The sequence below is a fragment of the Anomaloglossus baeobatrachus genome, chromosome 4 (genome assembly GCF_048569485.1).
Source record: "Anomaloglossus baeobatrachus isolate aAnoBae1 chromosome 4, aAnoBae1.hap1, whole genome shotgun sequence".
Taxonomy (NCBI): domain Eukaryota; kingdom Metazoa; phylum Chordata; class Amphibia; order Anura; family Aromobatidae; genus Anomaloglossus; species Anomaloglossus baeobatrachus.
The window spans coordinates 380,704,729-380,732,553 of NC_134356.1; the positions used below are offsets into that span (position 1 = coordinate 380,704,729).

Below are 27,825 nucleotides of genomic sequence, written 5' to 3' on the forward strand. Positions count from 1 at the left end.
TCGCGGATCAATAATGAAATGTCCGTAGAGCTAAACAAGTTAAAGATATTCTAGGACACTTCATTATAGACAGCGGATACCCCGCAATCACACTCATCAGATGCCGAGCGGGAGGCCCTGCAGTGATTGCACACCCACACACATCCGATCTCATCCACACACAATCAGATCGCACACACAAACATTCAATCTCACACACAATCAGATCACACACATTTTCAGATCACACACACAAACATCGGATCACACTAATAAACATCAAATCACACACACAAAAATCGAATCACGCACACACATCGGATTGCACACATACTCATCATATCCAGCGACACCAATCTCTTCTCACTAGCAGAATCCTGAGTGGCTGTGCGGTGGAGCACAAGGACCTGCTGCAACAGGACCTGCGGAGACATGGGATTTCCTCCCATCATTCCCTGCGGCCGGGAGTGCTGGATGTGATGTGTGTGTGTGTGTGTACGCGCGCGTGTATGTACGCACGCGCATGTGTATGTGCGATCTGCAATCTGCTGTGTGTGTGTGTGTCAGCGTGTCAACCAGCAGGAGGGGTGGAAGGTGTGTAGCACCCACTGGAGATGACAGGAGGACCTGGGAGCCACTCAGACGTCCAGGTCTGGTAAGTATGAGTCTCCTGGGAAGTGGGGGGGTCTGCTTTTTTGGGGGGTAAACTTACTCCCCAACCGTGTTTCTCCAAGAATAAGACCTCCTCCAAAAATAAGCCCTAGTGCTTTTTTGGGAAGCAAAAAAAATATAAGACAGTGTCTTATTTTTAGAAAATCACGGTATGATGTACAAAGCCACCCGCAAGCTGTCTCCTCCATACATCCGTGACTAAAGGCCCCGTCACACACAACGAGATCACTAACCTGTATTGTTACTGTGTCGTTGGTAAGGCCTGACTGTGTGACATCTCACCAGTGACCTCCCAGCAACTTACCAGCAATCCTTATCAGGATGTATCATTTTCGGATTGTTGGTAAGTCGTTGTGTGTGACTGGGCCTTTAAGGTCCAGTCACACTAAGCAACTTACCAGCGATCCCAACAACGATAGGGATCGCTGGTAAGTTGCTAGGAGGTTGCTGGTGAGATGTCACACTGCGACGCTCCAGCGATCCCACCAGCAACCTGACCTGGCAGGGATCGCTGGAGCGTCGCTACACGAGTTGCTGGTGAGCTCACCAGCAACCAGTGACCAGCCCCCAGCGCCGCGTGGAAGATGCTGTGCTTGGTAACTAAGCTAAATATCGGGTAACTAACCCGATATTTACCTTGGTTACCAGCGCACGGAGCTACAGGTGCAGAGAGCAGGGAGCAGCACACACTGAGCGCTGGCTCCCTGCTCTCCTAGTTACAGCACACATCAGGTTAATTACCCGATGTGTGCTGCAGCTAAATGTGCACAGAGCAGGGAGCAGCGCACAATGCTTAGCGCTGGCTCCCTGCTCTCCTAGCTACAGCACACATCGGGTTAATTAACCCGATGTGTTCTGCAGCTACATGTGCACAGAGCAGGAGCCGGCACTGACAGTGAGAGCGGCGGAGGCTGGTAACAAAGGTAAATATCGGGTAACCAAGGACAGGGCTTCTTGGTTACCCGATGTTTACTGTGGTTACCAGCCTCCGCAGAAGCCGGCTCCCTGCTGCCTGCACATTTAGTTCTTGCTGTCTCGCTGTCACACACAGCGATCTGTGCTTCACAGCGGGACAGCAACAACTAAAAAATGGCCCAGGACATTCAGCAACAACCAACGACCTCACAGCAGGGGCCAGGTTGTTGCTGGATGTCACAGACAGCAACATCGCTAGCAACGTCACAAAAGTTGTTCGTTAGCAGCGATGTTGCTAGCGATGTTGCTTAGTGTGACGGGGCCTTTAGTCTCCCTTTATGCAACCTCTGATCTTCACAAGATCTCCTTATCTCCTCTCCTCTTACCTCTTCTTCCCACATTTGAATACAAGATTTCTCCTATGCCTCAACCATACTCTGGAACTCTTTACCACACTATATCAGAATCTCACCTACCATGGAAACCTTCAAAAGGAACATGAAGATACACCTCTTCCAACAAGTCTACAACCTGCAGTAACCGTCAGTTCACTGAACCACTGCACAACCAGCTCTACCCTCATCTACTGCATCCTCATCCATCACCTGTAGACTGTGAGCCCTCACGGACAGGGTCCTCTTTCCTCCTGTACCAGTCTGTACCTTGTATTGTTCATGATTTTTGTACTTGTCTACGTATGTCCCCTTTCAAATGTAAAGTGCCAAAGAGAAAATAGTGTAATACTACTACTACTACTACTACTACTACTACTACTACTACTACTACTAATAACAATAAAATTGGAAACAACTTTTATTCTGGTTTTTCAGTCAAAAGAGGTGTTTTTCCTTGGAGTCCTGTCATGGACACCTTCAGCGTTTAATATGTAACTTACTGTGCAAACTAAAACCTCAGTGCCAGCTGCTACCAATCTTTGCTACAAGTTTTTTGCAGTCTAGTGTTTTTGGCCCCCTGCTCCACAAGAGTCTAATGGTAGGTAGTGATAGCTTCCTCTTCTGCCACATTGTATAGCAAGTGTTCCTTTAACTTTGAATTTCTTAACTATACGAGGGTCTGCTGAAAAGTCTTTGGCTTTACCCAGAAAGAAACGAGATAGGATAATGAAACTTTACATTTATCCCACTCCAATGATGTCAACACACTTCTTTAATAGGTATTCCAAGTTCTTTAAGCCTAGCAAAAAGAAAGATTTTGGTTGTGCCTCAAACCAGGCATCTGTACCAGCCATGGCATCAGAAATGGTGTGAAATTTGGTACCCTTGAGATGTTTCTGCAGGTTTGGAAAAAGATAATAGTCGGAGGGAGCAAGAGCTGGTGAAAAAGGTGGGTGGTTAACCAATTGGAAGCCTAGCTCTGCCAGTTTTGTCGTGGTCGCTTGTACAGTGTGAGCGGAGGGGTTGTCTTGCAGGAACAAGATTCCTTTGGACAGCTTGCCGTGCCTTTTGGCCATCAGAGCTGCCTTCAATTGGTTCAAAAGGTCAATGTAATACCTTGCATTGATGGTGGAACCCTTTTGAAGGTAGTCCACTAGCAGCACACCCTCCTTATCCAGAACGCAGACACCATCACTTCAGTGGCTGATTTTTGCACCCTGAACTTCTTTGGATGAGGAGAACCACTCTGCTTCTACTCTTTTGACTGCTCCTTGTTTTCAGGGTCATATAAATAAAAACAGGTCTTATCCATAATGACCAGTCGAGGATGTTGTTATCAGTTCGGAAATGCTGACAAATAGACCAAAACATTTTCAGTCACATGCTTCTCGGCTCTGTTGTCAAACATTTGTGGATCCACTTTGCAGATAGCTTCCTCATGTACAAATGTTCATAGTTAATGACACAAACACGTTCACAGGAAATCCCCATGATGTCTACTATTGCTATAGCTGAAATTCGTCAATTCTTCAGTATGAGGTTGTGCACAGCATCGACAATCTCGGGAGCAACAACGACTCTCGGTCGTCCAGGACATTCCTCATCAATGGTGCTGAAGTGGCCTGTTCTAAATTTTGATCCCCCAATGTCTGCAACATATCACCATGAATATCCTGTGTGGACTTTCCTTGCAGAAATAAGAATTTTATCACTCCTCTGCTCTCAGTTGCTGTGAATATCACATTAGACACTGCCATTTTGTTTTCCTGCGTGCGTAGAACACTTATAAGCAACAAATACAAAATTTTTAAAACATATATTACACACATAAGCCTTTCATGTGATGTAACATTCATTACCATAGAAACAAAAAAGATCACAAAGCCAAAGACTTATCAGCAGCCCCTCATATTTCCAGCTATATATTTGAGATCATTCAATGCATTTTCTATCTTTTTCTGCCCTTTTCCTTGTTTGTGCAAAGTAATGAGCTCTTTTCTAAATTCATTGGTCCATTTTCTTGACAACCCAAGTACATTAGTGAACTAGAGGCTATTGCCCAGAAGGAATGGGCTAAAACTCCTTGTCAGACTGCGAGAGGCTGATGTCTGGCTACATATCATGTTTGAAGACGTTCATCACAGTCAAAAGAGTGCTCGCTAAGTACGAAGATGCTTGTTATCAAAGGGCTGAATAATCCTGAGGCTGAAATAGTCATGAAAAGTAGCATTTGAAGAGATAACTGATCGCATTGGTTGTGTTGAGCTATTTATATAGGTCTTATTTCATTGATTTATTGTAAATGTTGCTAATAAACCCAATTTTGCAATGGGGTGAAAGAATTTTGAATGTAGCAGTAAAGAAACCTCTAAAGGAGAGAACATTTTAATTTTCACTAATTTCAATGTAGTCATCCTATTTTCCATTTAACCCCTTAACGACCGCGGGCCGTAAAATTACGTCCTAAATGACATAATCTTACTGCCCGCGGTCCTCCGGCGGCAGCATGCCGCGATCGGCACACATCTCAGCTGATTTTCACAGCTGAGATGTGTGCCTGCTAGGCACGAGCAGAATCGTTATCTGCTCGTGCCGATTAACCCCTTATAATGGCGCTGTCAATACATGACAGCGCCATTATAAGCGCAATCGCGGTAAAGTTTTACTTACCGCCGAAACCGGAAGTCACGTGACGCGATCACGTGACTCCCGATAGTTGCCATGGTAGTACAGGGTCATGTGATGACTCCTGTACTACACATGAATTGGTTTCACTTTCGCTGTGCCCGGAGCACAGCAAAAGAGAAAGACAGCGTATCTGCTGTTTACAGCCTTCCAGCTGTGATCAGCAGATACTGCAGAGCGATCGGAATGCTGATCGCAATAGCCCCCTAGGGGGACTAGTAAAATAAAAAAAAAAAGTAAAAAAATAAGTTTTAAAAAATTAAAAAAAAACAAAAAAACCTAAAAGTTCAAATCACCCCCCATTCGCCCCATTAAAAATTAAAGGGTTAAAAAAATAAAAAATATACACACATTTGGTATCGCCGCGTTCAGAAACGCCCGATCTATCAAAATATAAAATCAATTAATCTGATCAGTAAACGGCGTAGCGGCAAAAAAATTCCAAATGCCAAAACGACGTTTTTTTGTCGCCACAACTTTTGCGCAAAATGCAATAAGAGGCGATCAAAACGTAGCATCTGCGCAAAAATGGTACCGTTAAAAACGTCAGCTCGAGACGCAAAAAATAAGCCGTCATTGAGCCTAAGATCCCGAAAAATGAGAACGCTACGGGTCACGGAATATGGCGTAAAATGTGCGCCACTTTTTTCGGACAAACTTCCGATTTTTTTTTAACCCCTTATATAAAAGTAAACCTATACATGTTTGGTGTCTACGAACTCGCACTGACCTGAGGCATCACACCCACACATCAGTTTTACCATATAGTGAACACAGTGAATAAAATATCTCAAAAACCATAGTGCTATCGCACTTTTTTTGCAATTTTTCAGCATTTGGAATTTTTTTGCCATTTTCTAGTACATAATATGGTAAAACTGATGGTTTCATTTAAAAGTACAGCTCGTTCCGCAAAAAATGAGCCCTCACATGACCATATTGACTGAAAAATAAAAAAGTTACGTCTCTCAGAAAAAGAATGGCGAAAAAAAAAAACGGAAAGCGAAAAATCGGCCGGTCGTGAAAGGGTTAATGCAGAGATGTAACTAGGTTGGAAAGATTCAGATGACTATTTTAGGTACAGTATATATCTAAATAACCTGGTCACAGTTTGAGGCAATTTCAAGCCAGCCAAGCTCATGCCCCAACATTCCTTTCGGCTACATCCTTGCATTAGTAAGCGCTAACATTTACTTTTTCTGATGGACTCCCCAAAAACAATTTATTGTCATATACTTTCATTGTTGCCAATAATACAAAATAGTTTACCAAAATAAACATTTTCATTACCTTGTGCAGTTGGCACATTCTAGATATCCACTAAGAGATCTGTTATCATTTTCAAAGAAATATTGTGTTTGTTCTGTAATACAGCTTTGCTTTGCCAAAATTGCAGAAAACTCATCATCATCAAGTTCAACTGTAAAACATGTATATTGTGTTACTAGGGTCAGAAAATTGTTAGAACTATTGACAACATTGCCTCAGAAATAATGATTTATTTTTTGTTTAATATTTCTAATACTTTATCAAAGCAATAAAAAGGTTCTGCCACTAACTTGAAGAAACTGGATTCCATTGAAGTCAGGGGGCTCCAGAGCTATGAAAAACAGTTCCTTCTTAAGAGTTGCTTGATAAAATTAACAACTTACTACAGGACATCCAGGCTATTTCATCTAATTTTCTTGAGTAAATTACATTTTTCACTATTCCCCATCTCTATACACACTGTCAGGTCCAATATACACCCAGAACCATGAGCAGTTCTTGGTGCATATTGCTAATCCCATCCTAACCGTTCTAGCAACTAGTAGCATCGATAAAGAGATCTTTAGAAAAAGTATTTCTAAAGATATTTTACCATATGCTAATGAGCCCAAGGGCATTGCTTTCCTTACTAGGCGGCTCCATTAGCATGTTAGGGCACCCCTGTGGGCGTGCTAACATGCTAATGAATGCGCAGCATCAGAGGATGATCTCACTCACCTCTCTGCTGTTATTGCTGCCCGACGCTGGTTTCAGATCAGTGCGCATGATCCTGGACATTAGGTCATGCGCACTACTTTAGTTTGACCGAAACTCTGGGGTCATGCGCACTGAGCCGAAATCCAGCATCGAGCGACGATGGCAGCGGAGAAGTGAGTGAGATCATCCTCTGATGCTGCACGTTCATTAGCATGTTAGCACGCCCACAGGGGCGTACTAACATGTTAATGGGGCCAACTAGCATGGGAAGCAACACCCTTGCGACTAGTCCCTTCGTTTATTAACAGACGATAAAAATCTTTAGAAATACTTTTTCTAAAGATCTCTTTATTTATGTTAGTGTATACAGGGAAGGTTAGGCAGGGTTTAGCAATGTCCACCAAGAACTACTCGTGGTTCTGGGTGCATATTGGACCTGACAGGTTCCCTTTAATTTCTGCCCTTATATTGATGGGGCATTGAAGCACTAGGGTATTCAAAACATCTTTAGGGACCTTACTCCATTTCATTTGCAAATCTGCAAACAGTTCATCGTTATTGCTATAGGCACGGGTCCAACTCATTTCCCTAACTCATCCCAAAGGTGCTCTATATGGTTTGAATAAGGTGATTGGATTGGCCATTGCTACATGTGAACATTTTTCTTTGCTAAAAGTCAGGAAAAACTCACCAGAAACAGCCATTAGCCAATAAGGGTCAAAGAGAAAATGTACTAGCAGGATGCAGCAGGCCCCCTATAATAAAGGCAGGGGTAACACAGGTGCAGAATACCTATGAGACAACTACTCACAGTCTACCATTTCATGGAGGGGGTGGTTGCTGGTATTAAACATTCACACAAATGAGATTTGCATAGGGTGCCAGTCTCACAGGTACGTGTGATGCACAGTGTCTCTCTTACAGCCTATTGATGATGCCCATACTAATAGATCAGGCGGGCTGCCCAGCACAATATAAGTGCATCCCACAAGAAAGACACCCCAAAGGGTCTTGGCTGCATGCTGCAGAAACTTGTGCAATAAAAAAAATATGTAAAATGATATATTGGTCCATATCTTAGTCAAAATACGCAAGCTCGTAACCAAACATCAAGTGTCCCCATACTTACGAGTCTCTACACTATATTAAAAATAATTGCCTTGAGTATATTACTGTAGAAAAAAATGCAAATGAATATATGAAAATGTAGTGATTAATTTATGTGTTTATAAATTAATAAATATCAAATGGTAAAATCCATTATGGTAAAGAGATATAAAATACTGCTAAAAAAATGACAAGTGAAAAACTGTAATAAGTAAAAGACTTGCCTTCATTTACTTATCATAGTTTTTTCACTTATCACATTTTTGCCTCGTTCTGGCTCTCATAGAGTTGCAGCCAGTGGTGGTGACAGAACTTCTGACTTCCAGCCATTAAAAAGTGACGGGAAGAAGATGGCGCTGTAGGACCGGAGCAGCTCCGAAAAAAGATGTAAAAGCCGGAGGGTGAATATAAGGTCAGGGACAGGGGACTTAGATTTAAAGTACCACTCCAGCACTGAATAAAAAATACTGGAGTGGTGCTTTACGGTAAATGAATTATCTATACACTAGAATTCAGAATTTGTTTTCCTCCATGCATAGTTTTACAGTTTTTAGAAAGTTGTATAAACACAAATGTGGGTTTGAAGTAAAAAGATGTTGAAGATTCCACATAATGCGCTTATTATCAAAATTAGGATGTAAACCAGTATTGTTATTGTATTGTTTTTTGTATGCAGTCCAAGCTGATCTGGAAAGATTAGCAAGTCTCTTCATTGTGACTTATGACATGAGGCACTGATGTGTAAGAAAATCTACTATTTGAAAACTAAGTGAAATTAGGAATTACCTTCTTGCAATGTAATAAAGTCTGAAATTTACTGTAGTTTAATGTTTCTAACATTTTACAAGTTTTATAGGTTTAAAGGAATTAATCTATTGGCATTAATGACCTTGGAAAAGTCTGCTTTAAATTGTAAATTTGGGTGATTTTTTTACAGTCATTGCAATACAGTCACTAGAATACTAATGATCAAGTAGTTTTGTATCCCCAAGGCAGAAGACTTTCCCTGACACGTCTCCAGTACATATTTCTTTATCCTTGAATTTTACTCATTATTGCCCTTTGGCTTTTTTGTATACAGCATGAGTAGTTCCCCTTAGGTCTCTTAGTAGAGCCAAGTGATATTATTACAAATTGCTCCAAGGATACAGTTTAAATCACCTACAGATTTGGCGCTTTGTAAGAACATATCAGTTTCATCAAATTTCAACATGTACTTTTCTGACCTTCACTTAACAGCTGCTTTGATTTCCTATACTACCACATTGCACATTGAGGTTTCTATTATGTAAAAAAAAGAGAAATAGCTGTTGGGTTAAATATATAAAATATAAAACCATTATACAGTATGCTGTGTTCTATCCACTGAATATATAGCTGAATAAAGTAGAGTCCTACATCATGTAAAAATATAAAACATTAGACAAGTTAAAAACTATCTTAACAAAAACATGACTGTCCAGAAAAACCATATCCAATAACCCAAAAATTTAAAAATATATATTTTATTAGGACATCTTTTAAAAAATACATGTAACAAACAAATAGAAATCTAAAAAGGAGTTAATAAATAAATATACCCCAGAAGGGAGAATGAAAACAACCAAATAGATGGGTTTACATACAGTGTAGGTCAGGAGAGTTCCAAGTGATTAAACATGCACTAAAGGCACTAAGGAGTGTTGATAAATCACCAAAAAATGACCATATAGTGCACAACTCACAAAATGGATGTCACCCACACAACCCAATGCACATTTCGCTTAATGCTTTATTAAGGGAGGAGGGGTCTTATGGCAGACTTGTCAGACATATATACCCCGTCCATTCATTATCCAATGCCAAACAGGTGGCGCACGATAGAGAGCTAGTGCCGCTGCATACAGCTGCCCGTGGCCATCACTGTACCACAAGGATGCTGGGTAGTAAGAACTATATTCACACAGGACTTCTACATATGAATATTATGCACAGTACAGAATAGAGCTTTCAAAATACTTTAAAATATACTATAAATAAAGTGAATGTACACTAGACTACACTTTGAGCATATTTAGGCATATATCGATATATTATACTTTTCACGTTTTAGTATAGAGTGGCTTAAATAACTTCCAAATTCCTCTTAGTTAATATAAAAATAATAGAGATAAAATTTGCTTCACTGTTAAGTCTAAAACTTTTTTACCTCACAAGTACAGTCTACTGAACTATAGAGACTTAATCACGAGACAGAAAAAGACACTGGAAAGATTTGTGGCACCTTAGAGGAAAGTGTCTGTTAGATCATTATTTACTGGACCCTAAGTCATGGCAATAAATCACACGTCAGACAAAACAGATCCTAAATCTTGTGCATTGTCTGGAATAAACATATTTTAGCCACTTCTAGTAAAAGTCGTTCATAGTATATACAGCTGATAAAAACAATGATATAAAAGTAAATGTTAAACTGTATATGCATTACAGGAGGTAAAGAATCTAGATCTTCAGCCTAAGCTCCTCTTCAACCAGAGTGAGTTTATAATTCACAAAGGATTCTTTTTTTTAGTTAGTACAGTAAAAAGTTTATTATTAATAATGACTTAAGTTTAATATATTTCTTAAAGGTTTTTGAAAAGTCTTTAAAAGACCCTTTACTATAATCTAATAATAGAATCAAATTATCAGAGGCTTTTCCAGTTTCAATTATTTTAGTTGAATGCATTACGAGTTGTCACATTTTCATTAGGCTTTTGGGTCAGTGACTTCTGGTTACCATGACCATGAGACAACCAAAGTTTCCCTATGGGGAAGGAAGCCTCGCAAGTGTGAGAATCCTTGACGAACGGATTGCGAGCTTACATATTTTGGGCCAAAATATAAACTAATATCTCACTATTTGAGGTATGGCACATTTTATCCATTTTTGCAGGATGTGTGTGGACCTTTGGCATTCAGGTGGTTAAATGGTGAGCCTGTCATGTGTTATGTACTCATAGTGCTAACTAACCCGCCTGGACCTGGTGTTGTGCGTCATTTATAGGCCTTAATTCAGACACTGTGCGTTTCGTGTATCCGTGCGAGATGCACCTATATAGTGCTGTTTAGCCCGCCCGACCTGGGTTTCTGGCGTCATTTATAGGTTACAGTTCAGACACTGTGCATTTCACTCATTATATGATGGGCTCCCAGTGCAAGCCTTATTAGTGTGCATGTCTTATGCTAAGCAGCCGCCCCTCCCCTCTAGTGTGGAGGTTGAGTGGCTGTGACATCAGCATCTTGCACCTTGGCTGCAGCCATCTTTTGAGGAAGGCTCACCACATTCTGTGTGTGCACATAACATTTGTCTTGGCTCCTTTTTGGGATTTTTTTGATATAGTTCTTTGTGGTTTTTCTAACTAATTCAGTGTAGGGACTCGCAAGTGTGAGAATCCTTGACGAACGGATTGCGAGCTTACATATTTTGGGCCAAAATATAAACTAATATCTCACTATTTGAGTTATGGCACATTTTATCCATTTTTGCAGGATGTGTGTGGACCTTTGGCATTTAGGTGGTTAAATGGTGAGCCTGTCTTGTGTTATGTACTCATAGTGCTAACTAACCCGCCTGGACCTGGTGTTGTGCGTCATTTATAGGCCTTAATTCAGACACTGTGCGTCTCGTGTATCCATGCGAGATGCGCCTATATAGTGCTGTTTAGCCCACCTGACCTGGGTTTCTGGTGTCATTTATAGGTTACAGTTCAGACACTGTGCATTTCACTCATTATATGATGGGCTCCCAGTGCAAGCCTTATTAGTGTGCATGTCTTATGCTAAGCAGCCGCCCCTCCCCTCTAGTGTGGAGGTTGAGTGGCTGTGACATCAGCATCTTGCACCTTGGCTGCAGCCATCTTTATGAGGAAGGCTCACCACATTCTGTGTGTGCACATAACATTTGTCTTGGCTCCTTTTTGGGATTTTTTTGATATAGTTCTTTGTGGTTGATACCACTCATATGCAGCAATGAAAAACAGGAGAAAATTCCAGCACTAGACGTTTCTTCATTAAAATCTTCACTATTTTATTAGCATGTCAAGAATAAAAAATGCATGTGGGGATGCAGCCCCTAAACTCTTGACGAGTTTCAAACAAAGTTCTTAATCATAGGCATCAATGCCTATGCTTACTCCCACTTTTGTTTTTGTTGTTTCTATATGTCTATGGGTATATGGCAAAGTTCTCTTTTTCTGGATGGTGTGTTGTACATTTTTCTTCTTTGCCTTCTATATTATAAGAGTGGGCCATCTTTTTCTTATTAGTAAAATTCCAAATGCTGAGACCCAAAACATTCCTGCAATCCTTATAGATGCTGATAATAAAAGCTGTGGTTTACAAATCTTTTTCCTTTAAAGTTTTCCAGGCAGAAAAATTTCTTCTGACCACCAGATGTGGAAAAGAATGCATGATTGTTGCATGCATTTACAGGGAACATACCATCTTAGAATAATAATAGACTCTATTATTGTAGCCATGTATGGTAGACTATGAAAGGTAGTAATGTTTTAGTCTAGAAGGTTGGTCGTCAGTGAATTCTCCCTGCTCCTGTATACTAGACTGATATATGACTCAGATACTGAGAAATCTAAGAAAAAGACTGATGGCGCATCCTATCTTTCTAATGGGAACAGGTGCAAACTGAATATGAAACATAGTAACAAAAAGGAGACAGTTGCACACTGTAGTGCTAAGATATGTGGAACAATGAATATAGGAATATAAACATGCATTACTGCTAAAAAGAAGCATGTAAAAATTGAGATACTTAGCACACAAAATTGGTCAGATTGTTTTTTTTTTAACCCAAACAGAAGCATTAGCTTGATAGGCACTCAACAAAAATGATGTCGCCTTGCCACTGGCTGTTGGGCTCACATAAAATCTGACCAATTTTGTGTGCTAAGTATCTCAATTTTACATGTCTTTTCATAGCAGTAATACATGTCTATATTCCCATATTCATTGTTCCACATATCTTAGTACTGCAGTGTACAAAAGTCTCCTTTTAGTTACTATGTTTCATATTCAATTTGCACCTGTTCACATTAGAAAGATAGGATGTGTCTTCTTTTCCTTACATTACAGGTTATGCCTTCTGATTGAGCACTCCTGCTCTTCAGCCTCAGGCGATTTTAATTCTTCATTTGCAGGTTCCTGTCTGCTCATAAATTGTAGGGGTTTTTTTTTAATCTAAACTGAGGCATTAGTTTAATAGGGACCCAACAAAAATGAGGTCACCTTGCCGCTGGCTGTTGGGCTCACATAAAATCTGGCCAATTTTGTGTGATAAGTATCTCAATTTTTACATGTTTTTTCATAGCAGTAATGCATGTCTATATTCCCATATTCATTGTTCCATATATCTTAGCAATGCAGTGTGCAACTGTCTCCTTTTGGTATCTAAGTGATAGAGCCAACGGTCTACTAGAGTTGAGCATGGAGAAGCCAATAGGAACATAACTCTTGGATTAGTCCTCCTAGTCGTATAATCCATGTTTGGCTTTTAAAAGTATGTTTTCTCTGAAATTCTGCTAGGACAACATGTATCAGTTGTCTGGGTCCCTTTCAATTAGTTCAATTGAACTACAGTTCCCTGCACTAATGGTGGACAAGAGTGCTACTGTAATGGAAGAAGAAACATAGAAACATAGATTTACAGCAGAAAAACATCACATAGTCCAGTTAATCTGCACTCTTTTGATTTTATTTGTATTGTTTATAATAGGATAGATATGTTTATCCCTGGCATGTTTACATTTATCTACAGAAAGGTGATGCAGTGCAACTTCAGGATTTTTCTCCTTCATTGTCAAAGTTGATAATGTTTCCATGAATATTAGGGGTCCTAAAAAAGGCATACACTTGCAATAGACCATTACTTTAGGAGATGGGATTAACCCTTTAACTTTCAGAAAGTTTAGTATCAGATTCTTGAAAAAATATTTGACATTTGTAAGAATGGAAAGCATTTTACAAACAAAAATAACCGAAGGCATCAATAACTTCTTTTATTACTATAAACACCAATAATTTAACATAATACTAATAAACAGTAATAAAAGGAGAACCACACATACCTGCCTCATTATACCGTGGAAAAGTAAGGCTCAATAGCAACTGTTGCAATAAAGACCTAAGAGAAATATTTAGAAGCGATTAAAAAAATATATATACACAAGGCAAAAAACATTTTTATTGAAGTGAAATAAGTAATATGTCAATAAGTAACTGCTAACAAAAAAGTTAAGGACAAATAATTCGTAGAATAATTAATGCACCAAAATTTTCAGTTCGTTACTGGATGTACTAGACCATGGATTACTGCATTACACCAAAGGCTTGAGTTCAGAAGAAGACATCATATCTCCTTCTACAGGCCTGTGCAACTTCAAAAGATCGGAAAAGAGACATTTCCTTATCCAGACTGAGAAATCATTGCAAGGTGAATAACAGGACTATCATGTGGAATATTACACGTTTAGCACCTTTCTGCCGATTCCCAATTTCCTTCCCTAATGAACTTGTGAGCAGCTCTGTAAGCTTGATCAAAGGACTTAGGTGGAGTTTTAGTTAGATTGGCGTTTCATATGGCAGTCTAAAACCAGTGTGCAATGTAGTAAAATGTATCAAGTTTGTTTAGACATGCACATTCCTCTTAATGAAACTATACAGCAAAATGTAAAATCTGGGGCTACTATGTATCATAATTTACACTACTTTCTTGTACAAATTACTATATAACTTACAGCTGAGTCCATCACTGCAGCATGGTTAGCTGCTCTTCATTCTGGTTATCAGGGGAGATACTAGCAGTTACCATATAGTATTGCCCCCTCCGGATATATAGAATAAGATTGCTTACATTACAAAACTGCTTTAAAAGGAATTCGTCAGAAGGATTCCTGACGAATTTTAGCTTACAAACTATTTGTATGTGCATGTAGCAATACCTTTACATGACCAGTTTGTTCCTCCATTACTGATAAATCAGAATTTGAAGTCACACACCATTGATGCTGTCAGTCAACCAGGAGAAGGTGGCGTTGGGTGGAGAATAGAGCTGGAGTGACAAAGACTTCCAATCTACAGCTTCATTTGCATATCAATTCAAACACTAATATCACAGCAATGGTGGAATGGAATGGTCATATAAAGGTATTGCTGAACTTGTCTTTGAAAGAGCATGTGAATATAGTTTAGTTTGTAAAATCCTGATAAAAGATATCTTTTAAGTCACATGTAAACCAATGAATTAAAACATTGATCATTCATGAGTTAATCTTTGCTCACCAGGTAATGTAAATTATAACTTACCACGCAGCAGCAGACGCCCACCATCCAAGGTTTAGAAGATCTGCTATGGTAGGCTATAATGAAATGACATAAACACATTTATTATAACAAAATTGTAAACTATTTCAAATCTAGATGTTAAAAAATATTACCTACCACAAAGATGGATCGAGGGGCAGCTGTTTTTGCTGGTTCTTCACCTGGATCACATACAGACTGGTAGTCATAAGACTTATTAAATGCAAATACAGAAATGTTGACAAGCTTTCTCATCAAGCTTGGGTCAATCTCTCCAAAGAATCTGCCAATCTAAAAAAATGTATTTTAAGTATCACTTATAAATCCTAACTAGGTATAGTTCTAATTATGTAACAATTATGACAAATGGTACACAAATGGTACACAAATTATATGTATACTCTTACAAATGCGATCAAATTAGCATTTCACATTTTGATTTATTTATTTCACTGACAAGCAAAAAGGTAACAATGTTTTGAACTTTTGAATTTCAGTTCTATATTTACCATCCACATCATCTTCAAGGGCAAGACTACCTTCATTTTATAGATAATCATCTTGTCTATTGCATGTCTAAATTTGAATTTTCAAGTATTTAGAATATGATTTGTTAGGCAAGTTATCTTGTCGTGTCACTGCATTGTTACTATAAATATGTTTTGGTAGAAAATGTTCCTTCCTCTTTACTACAAATTACAACCTGTTCTCACATTCCCTAATAGCTCAGTATGTTTTTAGGTTGATTCCCAAGAGAAAATTCACTGGTTTGAATTGAGGAGCAGCCATGAAGATTTCCCAAGAAAAAAGAACCAGCATCATCAAGCTCAACGAGAATTGTCTCTTGGCCAAGAAAATTGCCAAACTTCACCATGTGAGGTCCATGACAGTTGGAAATTGAGAGCAAATAAAAATAGAACCTCTTTAATCATTAAAATGCAATAAAAAAAAGTACAGTTTGAAAATAATTTTACAGCTTTTTCTACAAGTGATGTTTAACATATCATATTAAATATTAATGCTGCCAAAATTATTTTCATAAGTTTAGTTTAAAAATGTCACGTTCAGGCGAATAACTTTGGTTAAAAAGGGTTATTACCGTACAATATAAGGTTTTAATTTGGTCATTGCAAGTCGAAAGATTAAACTACATATTGTCTATTTCATATGCCAAGTTTATACAACAGCTTTGCATCTGTAATCCATTTTCCTACATTTTATTTGTAAAATAATACTTTCACATCTAAGGTGTTTCAGGGTTTAGGAATATTAATAAGAACATTTTAAAACCTAATCAATAAATACTTCACTTACAGTTATCTTCAAAAATATTCTGAGGAAACTAAAGAGGCATTTTCTGGCTCAAATAAGTATACTTTAATGCAGGCAGAAAACCACTGTGAGATCTGGAGACTCAGCCCCTGTAGAGATGAATTACAGTATATAGGAAAATGTATATCCATACCTGAGTGTTGTAGCTTTTTTGATTTGACATTAATAGGAAGCCACCATCATCAAGAATTATGCAGTCCAATTGCTGTAAAATATTAAGCATATTTCAGAAGGTTACTTTTCTTCCTTTTCTTTTATAATATCAGTCTTGATTCCTTCAAAAACTAGTCATCATTCATATGCTTCTTATATTAAGTGAGAAATGTTATCTTTGTTTTCATCCAACACATCCTGTTCAGCGGGAGTTTGGTGGCGTTCCATAGAATGTCACATGTGGTACAAGGAGGATGCAGCTGCAGTTTACATGTATGCGCTTAGTAAGCTCTGGAGCTCTAGTGCCTCATTGATACTTATTTTACTAATTTTGCTTGCTCTATAGTCATGGCTTCTTTACTGCTCCACTTTTAAAGACCTTGTGCTATAGTGTAAAATAGCTGTAGGGGAATGTATGAGTAATAGTGGTCAAGAATCAGTTGTCAGTGACCCTATTACTGGTAATTGGTGACTACTGGAGTTAATCACAAACCTATGTGAATACAGTTTTCACAACTCAAGTTTGAAGTCACTAGGAGAACATCAAAATTTACTGGTCTCATCTCTCTGATTTTATCTGGTCCTGGTGCATTGTAATCTACAGATGTGGTATTTGTCAAACCAACTGAGTTGTGCGCTAAGCTGTAATTATAGCGCCTCTGCACAATTTGTATAAGCTATCACTTGTTTTGTAAGAACTTAAGCACTGCTTTATGCACAGAGAGCCCCGGTGTAGTGAAGTGCAACGCTTATACATATGGCATTTGGTACATCTGCATGATGACGCATGACTCGACTGGTAACAAATCTATTAATGTCAATTGACTTGTGCTTAAAAAAAGAGTGTCATGAGTGTGTCACCCATTTAAAAAAAATCTGTTACATCAAAGTTTCCTTTCTAACTAAATGCATGGCAGTTAAGGGCTAGAAAAAATGCTTGAAGTGAAGTCAAGAATATAGTAAGCAGACAGAAGTGAAATGAGATATCAATGTTATAATCATGTTGTGACTTGTTTCATTCAAGTCGCATGAGCGGGATGTAGCATTGATCATTCACAGCTATTATTCCAATGAATCCCATGAATAATTTTCCAGTCAACTTGTAAAAGGGTTGAGTGAAATATCAATTAAATCATCCCTCCAGTGTTTTTCTTATTTTATTTCAGTGATTTTGTGGTAATTTAAATGTAAGTTCCCTGACCCATGTCTTATACTCACCTGCCATTGTTTTCATCTGTTTCCAGCATTGCTCCAATCAGTCTCCAGGAATTTGTGACCTGCTAACAGCACCAGTGTGTCATGGAGTACACAAAAGGTCACAAATCAATGCAACTCTCTGATTGCATTGTTCTGGCTTCATAGAGATACACTGACAGCTTGTGACATATAGTCCAGATAGTCAAAAGTTAAGGTCATAAGATAAGAGTTTTCTGTTCCTCAGCACGCTAAAGAAAATCGGTGTTGTTGAGTGTATGTGTGGTGTTGTTACTACCATGGAAACCTTCATTTTGGGGGCCTGCCTCCATCTGTCAAGCTTTTGATCCCTTTGGCCCCAGACTGAGGAAATCACAAATTGGTAAAAACATTTTTTTTTTATTAAGCAATAAACTCAATTTAAGGATACTTCTGCATGATACAGAGGCATGTTCATCAAGGTTACATTTTACATGTGTTCGGTATTTTTTTCTGTGTGTGATTTTTAACAGGGGTATTAATGGGGGTGTTTGATAGACATCTATTTATTTCTAACCCCTGGTCTTGATGCCAGCTGTCAATTCACAGTTGACACCAACCCCAAAAGTATTACCCCAATTAACATTACAATAGGGCAGTAAGGAAGAGCAAGGCAAAGTGCCAAGATTTACGCATCTAATGGATGTGCCACATCTGGGGTGGCTGCAGGCTGCTATTTTTAGGCTTGGAGGGGCCAAATATACACAAGCTTTCCCATCATGTCTGCTTTACCTCGGCTGGTTACCAAAAATAGGGAGGAGCCCACGCCGTTTTTTTTTTAATTATTAAGTTAAATAATTTAAAAAAAAACACAACATGGGATCCACTCTATTTTTGATAACCAACCAAGGTAAAACAGACAGCTGAGGGATGCAGCCCATAGTTATCTGCTTTACATGTGCTGTTTATGAAAAATAGGTGGGAGTTTACATAATTTGTTTTCTTTATTGTTCACAGCAGTGCGCAGGCAATTTCTACATTCATTAAAGCTGCAGCCTTCCAGCAAACAAACAGCACCCAAATTCTGAACTTGGACATAGACTTTTTGAAAACGTCTGTGCTTGAGCCCCGGACACCCATGTCCTGTACAAACCCGGAATTTTACCATTTGAGCAAGCTCATCTCTTTTGACAGTGTCATTTAAAAGGTTAACAGCAGCAGCAGAGGTCAGCTCTAGTCACTGTTAGGGTGAGGTTATGGTTGGATAACACAGCCATCATCTGAAGGGAATAATGTAGACTCAGTTTTTCAGCCGGATTTAAAAACAGGGACCTAATATAAGATATACCAGTATATGATATGTCAGAGATAGGTTTATACCTAATATCATCATGACTTTGGTTAGACTTCATTCCCATGACCGGTTCCCTTAAACTATGTATAATTAGCAACATAAAGAATATAAAAACTAAATGATAGGTATTTATTGAATATGCCCAGCAGTTACAGTATAATGTAAATCCAATTCTTCAAAATAATGCAGGTAATAATTGCATACATACTAACAAAAATTAACATGATATGCTTATTTGATTGTGAAATCTTTTCTTAAATTCGTAAATACAAACTAAAACTGAAATATTTTAAGAAAACTATATATTGTATTTTACTTTAAAATCATCACTAATCACAGATCCCCGCATCGACTGGGAAAACACAGCTGTAGCTCCAGATTCCTATTTTATACAAATTTGAGAACTCTTACCGAGCTGTCCTGTTTACAGTTACAGACTTCATCTATCTTGCACTAGAAAGGGGAAATGGAAAATTGTATTCATTTAGAAGACACAAAGGAATATCATTTAGCTCTGGGAGTATCCCGAAGACAAAAGTAACATTGTTCCAAAAAAGGCAGATAATCACAAAATCACATTGTTAACAGGAGTTCAAACTAATGAAAAAGACTGTTGTCATTTAAATTTGCAACATTATGTCAGTAGACTATGTAAATAATAATTTCTAGTGATTATACTGATAGTAATAATTAAAATCATGTTATGCTCATGTCTCATATTTGTTATGCCTATTCTCTATTGCATTTTATTACAGTAGAGAATGGCGTTGATTAAGATGTTAAATGTCACAGCAAAACAATCTCACTTTATTGCGTAGCTCATTAGATCAGTATTCAGCTTATGTGGTTACACTTCCTGTGTCAATGGACTGAACCAGAGCTAAACCACTTGTATAACATTCCTTCTATAATTAGATTATAATTGTTGTAACTCCTTATAGAAAACCATTGCTCTTTCAAATCTTTGAGAATTTAACTCCACTCCCAAAAAATCTGCTCATCTCTACTATTAACTCATTACTTTACTATATATATATGTTTAATATATTTATCATGTGATTAACTATAATAAATTAATCAGCAATGAAATCTCCCTTTGGCCTCCTTCACACGTCAGTGATTCTGGTACATATGCAGTTTTTGTACTTACCAGAATCACAGACATACACAGACCCATTAAAATCAATGGGCCTGCGCACACATCAGTGATTTCTCACTGACGTGTTTCCATGCAGTGTACACGCATGTCTGTGTGCTCCGCATGGAGACATGTCGATTTTTTTTCTGGCATCACAGATATCCCATTGACCACACAGTTGTGTGATCCGTGAAACACATACCAGAGAAAACACATACATTAAAATAAAAAGCTTTCTAAACTCACCTGTCTCCATCAATCCTGTCTTCAGCCGCTGCTATCTTCTGCTTCCAGGCCAGCTAATTATGCTCATACATATTCACTTCAATACCAACCCAGAGGTAGCTGCAGCAGGGAGACAGCGGAGGCTGGAGACAGCATCGCAGGAGACTTAAGCACCACAAACAGCAGCGGTGTGGACAGGTGAGTATAAGTGCCTGATCGCCATGAATTATCACGGATAGCACACGGAGATCACACGTGTGCCAAAATAACGGCACACGGAGGCACATACACACCTTTATCACACCAGTGAAATATGTGTGTATTTTCACTAACTTTTGAAGGGGGCCTCAGGATCATGTACACCAGGCATTGCACGCTAAGTGTCTATATTTACTTCGTGTGCAATGCTTGGTGTAACGGATTCTAAATGAAATTCACTGCTAATGGATTCATTGTAGTTATTCACATGATAAATATATTAGTGAAGCAATGCGTTAATAGTAGAGATGAGTACATTTTTTTCAAGTTGAGCTGAATTCTTGAATTTAAAAAAAATAGTATTTGATAAAAAGTATTTTTTTTGCAGTTTGATCTGCACAAATTCAGCAAAATGGCGGCTAGCTGCAGTAGCTATTTTGCTGCACCATGGAGGTCAAATGGTGAAAATAAAATAAAAATAAAACAATGTCACCGCAACGCTCAAGTGTCACCCTTACAGTCTGCTGTCTGGTTCTTTGTGCTTTATCTTCTCTTCTTTGTCAATGTATTCTTTTTAGCTAACTTTACTCCATACCATAACTTCCGTCTGTGACAAGAACACTGACATCACTGCATGTCATGCCGCATGTCACACATTGTGATGTTACAATGTGCAAAACCCAAAGCCTAGGCAGGCAGGACAATGATGTCAGAGACCTAGTTAGGAATTGAAGTTTCGAAATGGAGTTAAGTGGCGAAATAGGATGAATGCAAAGGTCAAAGGAAAAAGGAGAAGTGCGGAGGACCAGACTGAGGCTTCCACGCTATGCTGTGACTTATTACTCTAGTTATGGAATGCTATACCACTAATATCGTAGGGCACTACCTGGTAAACAATTAACATTCATTGGAACATGAGAACAAGAAAAAGTATACAATACACCTGTGTAAGCTCAAGAGAACCTCTATAGTAACATTAATATCAGCAGATAATTGCAAGCTGTAGGTGAGAGAATTTGTATGTGAAATAACAAGAGAAGACATTCTGTTATCATCTTTCCCCCGATAAATATTCTAGTGACCGCAGGGGTGAGATCATGCAATTTTTATCCATATTATTATTTCCCCAATCAATTAAATATGTTCTCTCTGATTGTCTTTGGTTTGAGAAGATATGTTCATATTAACAAAGGCATAAATAGGATTCTGAATAAATTAAACTTTGGATCTTAGCCTATGGTTGTGTGGATTTTAAATCCTGAACATGAATTTTTATTTCATAATTCAGGCTTTATTAGCTAGAAACTCCCATCAGAAAATGGCAATGATGAGGGTTGGATAAAACATACATGTTTCCCAGTCCTGCCTTGGACCTTCTAATCACATCTACAAGGGCATGATTAACAGTCTGAATAATGGTCCTACCACAATCATTATTGTATGCTGGCTGGCAATCATACCCAGGAAGTCATGATTAGAAGATGCAAACCATGACTTCTGAGGGAAAAGATGCGCCACAGGATTAATCCTCCTTCATTAGCATTTTCTGTAGATATTCTTTAAAGAGTCAGCATGAAAAACCGACTTTGAGCTCATTAAAATAGATCCCATCGGCTGACCATGGGTTAGTTCATACACAGTGTTAACAAGCCATATTGTCAGTTATAAGGAGAGTTAACTTCTCAAGTGATAGTTCACATTCAGCATTTAGACACCATAGGGACAGATATAAAATAGGATGATCTCTCTGAATTTCCTCAACACTCTTCACCATTCCAATGACCTAGTATGTATTAAGAGTATGGAAATAAACCTACATAAACATGAGAAGAACACAAAAACTCCTTGCAAATGTTGTGCATAGTAGGATTTGATCGCAGAACACCAGTGCTGCAAAGCTACAGTGGTACCACTGAGCAACCATGCAGCCATGATGGAGACTTATCTAGTGTCTTTTTACCAACCTTCCTTGAATACAGTCAACTACACGTGCTAAAGCTCAAAAACCAACAGTGAAGTACTCACCAAACAAGGAATATAATGAGTCCACCCTTGCCTCCAGTCTGCTGAGGAAGCGATAGCAATATGCGTTCGGGACTGGGAGACGCTTTTCTTCCCCCCACTGTCTGCGCCTGTTGCCCCTCTCTGTCTAAATATGGGTAAGCCTTAAAGAATTCTTTATATTTTTTGCTATTTATTATGCAACTTGGTAGTTACCCTTGGTCAGTAGTGGAGCTTTATCCCTTCACTTTCATACAGCAGATTCCCAAATTTTGTTCATTCTTGAATTGAGGGATACACTTTTTGATTGCTGCTAGTATAGAGGATGCAGATATTGAACTGCATTTATTGGTTAGGCGCATACATACACTGATGTGGGGGGTGATTGTTGGCAGAGGTCCTCCTTATACCTTTATATACTGATGTATTATTCTATTTTTAACCTATGTGTGTATTTTTCTATATTTATAATAAATATTGTCATTTGTTATGGAAAAAGTACTCCAGTTTGTGTGTTTGATACACATTCCTTGTTCAGCTTGGTGCATAATGGCAGGGCCAAGTATTTAAGTGAAACTTAACACTTTCTTGTTATCCATCTATCTCACCCCCATTTTCTTTTATTGACAGCTTTAACTTCATAGAGCCAAAGAAAGTGAAAAAATAGATGGAAAACAAGCAAGTGGGAACACGCACATAAAAGTTTGGTTGCACCAAGATTCACGGAACGCTTTTACATAGTTTTAACAGTCATTCTGTGCTGATAGAGTACTTTAATGCTGAGAGTGATCAGGCACTTTGGAGAGTTTCTCAGCTTATAACTGACACTGAGGATTTTTAATACAGTGTATGAAGTAACACTTGATCTGTTAACGGGGTCTGTTTGAATGACCTGAAAGTGCTATATATATATATATATATATTATATACAGGGGCATAACCACCGCGGTTGCAGCGGTCGCCATTGCGACCGGGCCCGGGAGGTTAGAGGCAGATCAGCAGCCAACTCCTTTCAGTGAGAGAGGAGCTACGCTGATCTATCACAGACCACACGGCCGCTATATGACCCGCTGCCGCCGTCGACCCCAGGCCCCCCTGCCTGGTGTCAGCGGCAGCATCAGGCCCCCCTGCCTGGTATCAGCAGCTGCGGCAGCTCCCCCGTCACCGCGCACAGTAATGATGAAGCATAGCGCGGCCGGTACCACGCTATGCATCATCATTCTCCCCCTGTGCCTGCGCGATGACGTCCCTCCTGTGCGATTGCTGTGCTGAGTGCACAGAGCGCAGGACGGGAGGATGCGACCGCAGCACCGGGAGAATGAGAAGAGGGGAGGACGAGCAGCGGTGGAAGAGGAAAGCGGTGAGGACAGCAGCAGTGGAAGGAAGAGAGAGGGTGAGTACTTGTTTGTTTTTTTTAATAGAAATTAGTGACTACACGGTGGCCAGAGGCTTGGGAAGGCTGCATTATACATGCAGGTCTGGGGAGGCTGCATTATTATACATGGAGGCCTAGAGAGGCTGCATTATACATGGAGGCTTGGGAAGGCTGCATTATTATACATGGAGGCCTGGAGAGGCTGCATTATACATGGAGGCTTGGGAAGGCTGCATTATTATATATGGAGGCCTGGAGAGGCTGCATTATTATACATGGAGGCCTGGAAAGGCTGCATTATTATACATGGAGGCCTGTAGAGACTGCATTATTATACATAGAGGTCTGGAGAGGCTGCATTATACATGGAGGCCTGGAGAGGCTGCATTATACATGGAGGCCTGGAGAGGCTGCATTATACATGCAGGTCTGGGGAGGCTGCATTATTATACATGGAGGCCTAGAGAGGCTGCATTATACATGGAGGCTTGGGAAGGCTGCATTATTATACATGGAGGCCTGGAGAGGCTGCATTATACATGGAGGCTTGGGAAGGCTGCATTATTATATATGGAGGCCTGGAGAGGCTGCATTATTATACATGGAGGCCTGGAAAGGCTGCATTATTATACATGGAGGCCTGTAGAGACTGCATTATTATACATAGAGGTCTGGAGAGCCTGCATTATACATGGAGACCTGGAGAGGCTGCATTATACATGGAGGCCTGGAGAGGCTGCATTATACATGCAGGTCTGGGGAGGCTGCATTATTATACATGGAGGCCTAGAGAGGCTGCATTATACATGGACGCTTGGGAAGGCTGCATTATTATACATGGAGGTCTGGGGAGGCTGCATTATTATACATGGAGGCCTGGATAGGCTGCATTATACATGGAGGCCTGGAAAGGCTGCATTATACATGGAGGCCTGCAGAGGCTGCATTATTATACATGGAGGCCTGCAGAGGGTGCATTATTATACATGGAGGCCTGGAGAGGCTGCATTATACATGGAGGCCTGGAAAGGGTGCATTATTATACATGGAGGCCTGGGGAGGCTGGCTGCATTATTATACATGGAGGCCTGGAGAGGCTGGCTGCTATATTATACATGGAGGCCTGGAGAGGCTGGCTGCTATTTTATACTTGGACGCCTGGGGAGGCTGGCTGTATTATTAAACATGAATGACTGGGGAGGCTGGCTGCATTATTATAGATGGAGGTCTGGAGAGGCTGGGTGCTATATTATACATGGAGGCCTGGGGAGGCTGGGTGCATTGTTATACATGGAGGCCTGGAGAGGCTGGCTGCAATTTTATAGATGGAAGACTGGAAAGTCTGCCTGCATTATTATACATGGAGGACTGGAATGGCTGGCTGGATTATTATATATGGAGGTCTGGCGGGGCTGCATAATACAAAATGAAAGACACCTTATACATGGGATATAGGGGTGCATTATGCATGGAAGAGTATGGGGCTACATAATACAATATGAGGTTTTATGGGGTTGCGTTATAATACATATAGGACTATGGGGGCTACATTATAATATATGGAGGACTATGGAGCCTACCTTATACATGGACTATGGGGGTGCATTATAAAACATGGAGGACTATGTGGTGCAGTATAATATATGGAGAACTATGAAAAATTCATTATAATAATTGAAGGGCTACTTTATACATGGAGGATTATGGGGGTGCATTATAATATATGGAGGACTATGTGGTGCATTATAATATATGGAGAACTATGGGGTGAATTATGATACATGGAGGACTATGGGAAATGCATTATAATACATGGAGAACTATGGAGGTGCATTCTAATATATGAAGGGATATGTGGGACTCTTTATACTATATTAAAGGCTATGTGGGGGCCATTATTGTATTTGGAGAACTATATACGAGGGGGGACAAAGATACAATCAGGGCATGGGACTGTTTTGTGCTGAGGGAAAAAGGCTCTTTCCCTCAGCACCCAGCTTTCCCATGCTCTGCTATACATCTTGTCTCAGCACCCAGCTTTCCCATGCTCTGATATGGGAAAGCTGGGTGCTGAGGGAAAGATGTATAGCAGAGTATGGAGAAGCTGGGTGCCGAGGACAAGATGGATATCAGAACATAGGAAAGCTGGGTGCTGATAGAGGGATTTCAGATCAAGGGAAATCTGGGTGCTGTGGTTAAGAGCCAAGTTTCAACTTTGCACTGGGGCCCATCAAACTCTAGTTACGCCACTGTATATCATATATAATGTGTCTACATTCATATCATTAATATTGCTGGGGGATCACTAAGGTTATTGGTAACTTCAGTCTCAATGCATATAAAGCCACATAAAGAATTAAATCAAATGATAATTCTGTAAATATTGCAGCATTAGCAGTTGTCAAACACCTTTAAGAATGAAAAAAACTACATTAACACACTATAGTAGCAGTTGGGGACAATTGTGATCTGACATGTTCTCTTTAACTTATATTACCTTTGTATTATTTAATATTATTAGAGTTGACCGAGTACCTAACTATTCATACTTGCTATACTCATAACAAATACTGTCCAATACTCGCATATTTGTTCTGAATAGCGAGTGCAATGCAAGTCAATGGGGAATACTCACAATGTAACGAGTAAGCCAAATTCCGCACTACTCGCTCAAATAGTACGGCATTCAGGTTACTCGTTACATTGCAAGTTTTTCGACATGGACTTGCATTGCACATGCTATTCGGAATGAATACGCGAGTATTAGACAGTATTCGCTATGAGTATAACGAGTACAAATAGTTAGGTAGTCGCTCAACTCTATGTGTAAAGATCAGGTTTAGTAGGAAAGGAAAGTTTTTGATACCAGTTTATCACATACAGTAAACCACATACAGACAAATCTTACCGGCTCTTTAGCAGTAGCTGTTGTAAAATTGGTCAGCCAACTTTGAAAATCTATCTTTACTCCAGCAACTAAAAAAGACAGAAAATTCTTAATGTTTAGTGAATATATTTTAAGAGCGACGACCTACCACATAATTATTCCGGGAAAGTAATAAAGACTGCATTTTTGTAATGGACTCTTTACTTAATAAATAAAATGTATAATAGGTTTATGCATCTTTTTCTGTCTGTGAAAGTGAATTATTAACTGTAACCCACCCAGTAGGATTCTAGCGTGAAGATGTGTCCAACAAATAGCTGTGGTTGGACACATACTAATAGGCCACATTCTCAGGAGCTCAAAAAGCATGGTCATAAATATTCGCCAAGATAAACTGTCTATTTTTTCAATGTCTGAATGAATTGCTAATGTGTTTACAAGAATAGTAAATAAATAATGTTGCATAATAAAAATAATATTTTTTGCACTAATAGAAAAGATTCAGCATTTTATATTCTTGCAGATACATATGTTTTGCTACTAGACCTGTAGTGTAAAATATTTAACAGCTCAGTACACCAATTGTCACTTTTCACATCAATCCCATTCCCTGTATGTTTTCTCTGTCTCACACACACAAATTCCTTAACCCCTTCAGCCCCCAGCCTGTTTTCACCTTAAAGACCCGGCCATTTTTTGCAATTTTGACCAGTGTCACTTTATGAGGTTATAACTCTAGAATGCTTCAATGGATCCTGGCGATTCTGACATTGTTTTTTCGTGACAAATTTTGTGACAAAATTTCGTGACAAATTTCGCAATTTTCAAAATTTGAAATTTTATGCCCATAAATCTGTGAGATATGTCACACAAAATTGTTACTAAATAACATTTACCACATGTCTACTTTACACCAGCGCAATTTTCGAAACAATT

General features: G+C 39.2%; 1 protein-coding gene across 4 annotated transcripts in view; it reads right to left on the minus strand.

The window, feature by feature from the left end:
- Positions 1 to 27,825, minus strand: part of CACNA2D1 (calcium voltage-gated channel auxiliary subunit alpha2delta 1) — a 1,186,557-nt gene that overhangs the window by 36,089 nt on the left and 1,122,643 nt on the right. For all 4 annotated transcript variants that reach the window (XM_075345217.1, XM_075345220.1, XM_075345219.1 and 1 more), the window contains 7 exons: positions 26,911 to 26,978; positions 19,477 to 19,518; positions 16,519 to 16,590; positions 15,192 to 15,344; positions 15,057 to 15,109; positions 13,820 to 13,875; positions 5,937 to 6,066 (listed from right to left, as the gene is read on the minus strand). In XM_075345217.1, the coding sequence (XP_075201332.1) occupies positions 5,937 to 6,066; positions 13,820 to 13,875; positions 15,057 to 15,109; positions 15,192 to 15,344; positions 16,519 to 16,590; positions 19,477 to 19,518; positions 26,911 to 26,978 (574 nt within the window). The remainder of the gene's footprint in view (positions 1 to 5,936; positions 6,067 to 13,819; positions 13,876 to 15,056; positions 15,110 to 15,191; positions 15,345 to 16,518; positions 16,591 to 19,476; positions 19,519 to 26,910; positions 26,979 to 27,825) is intronic.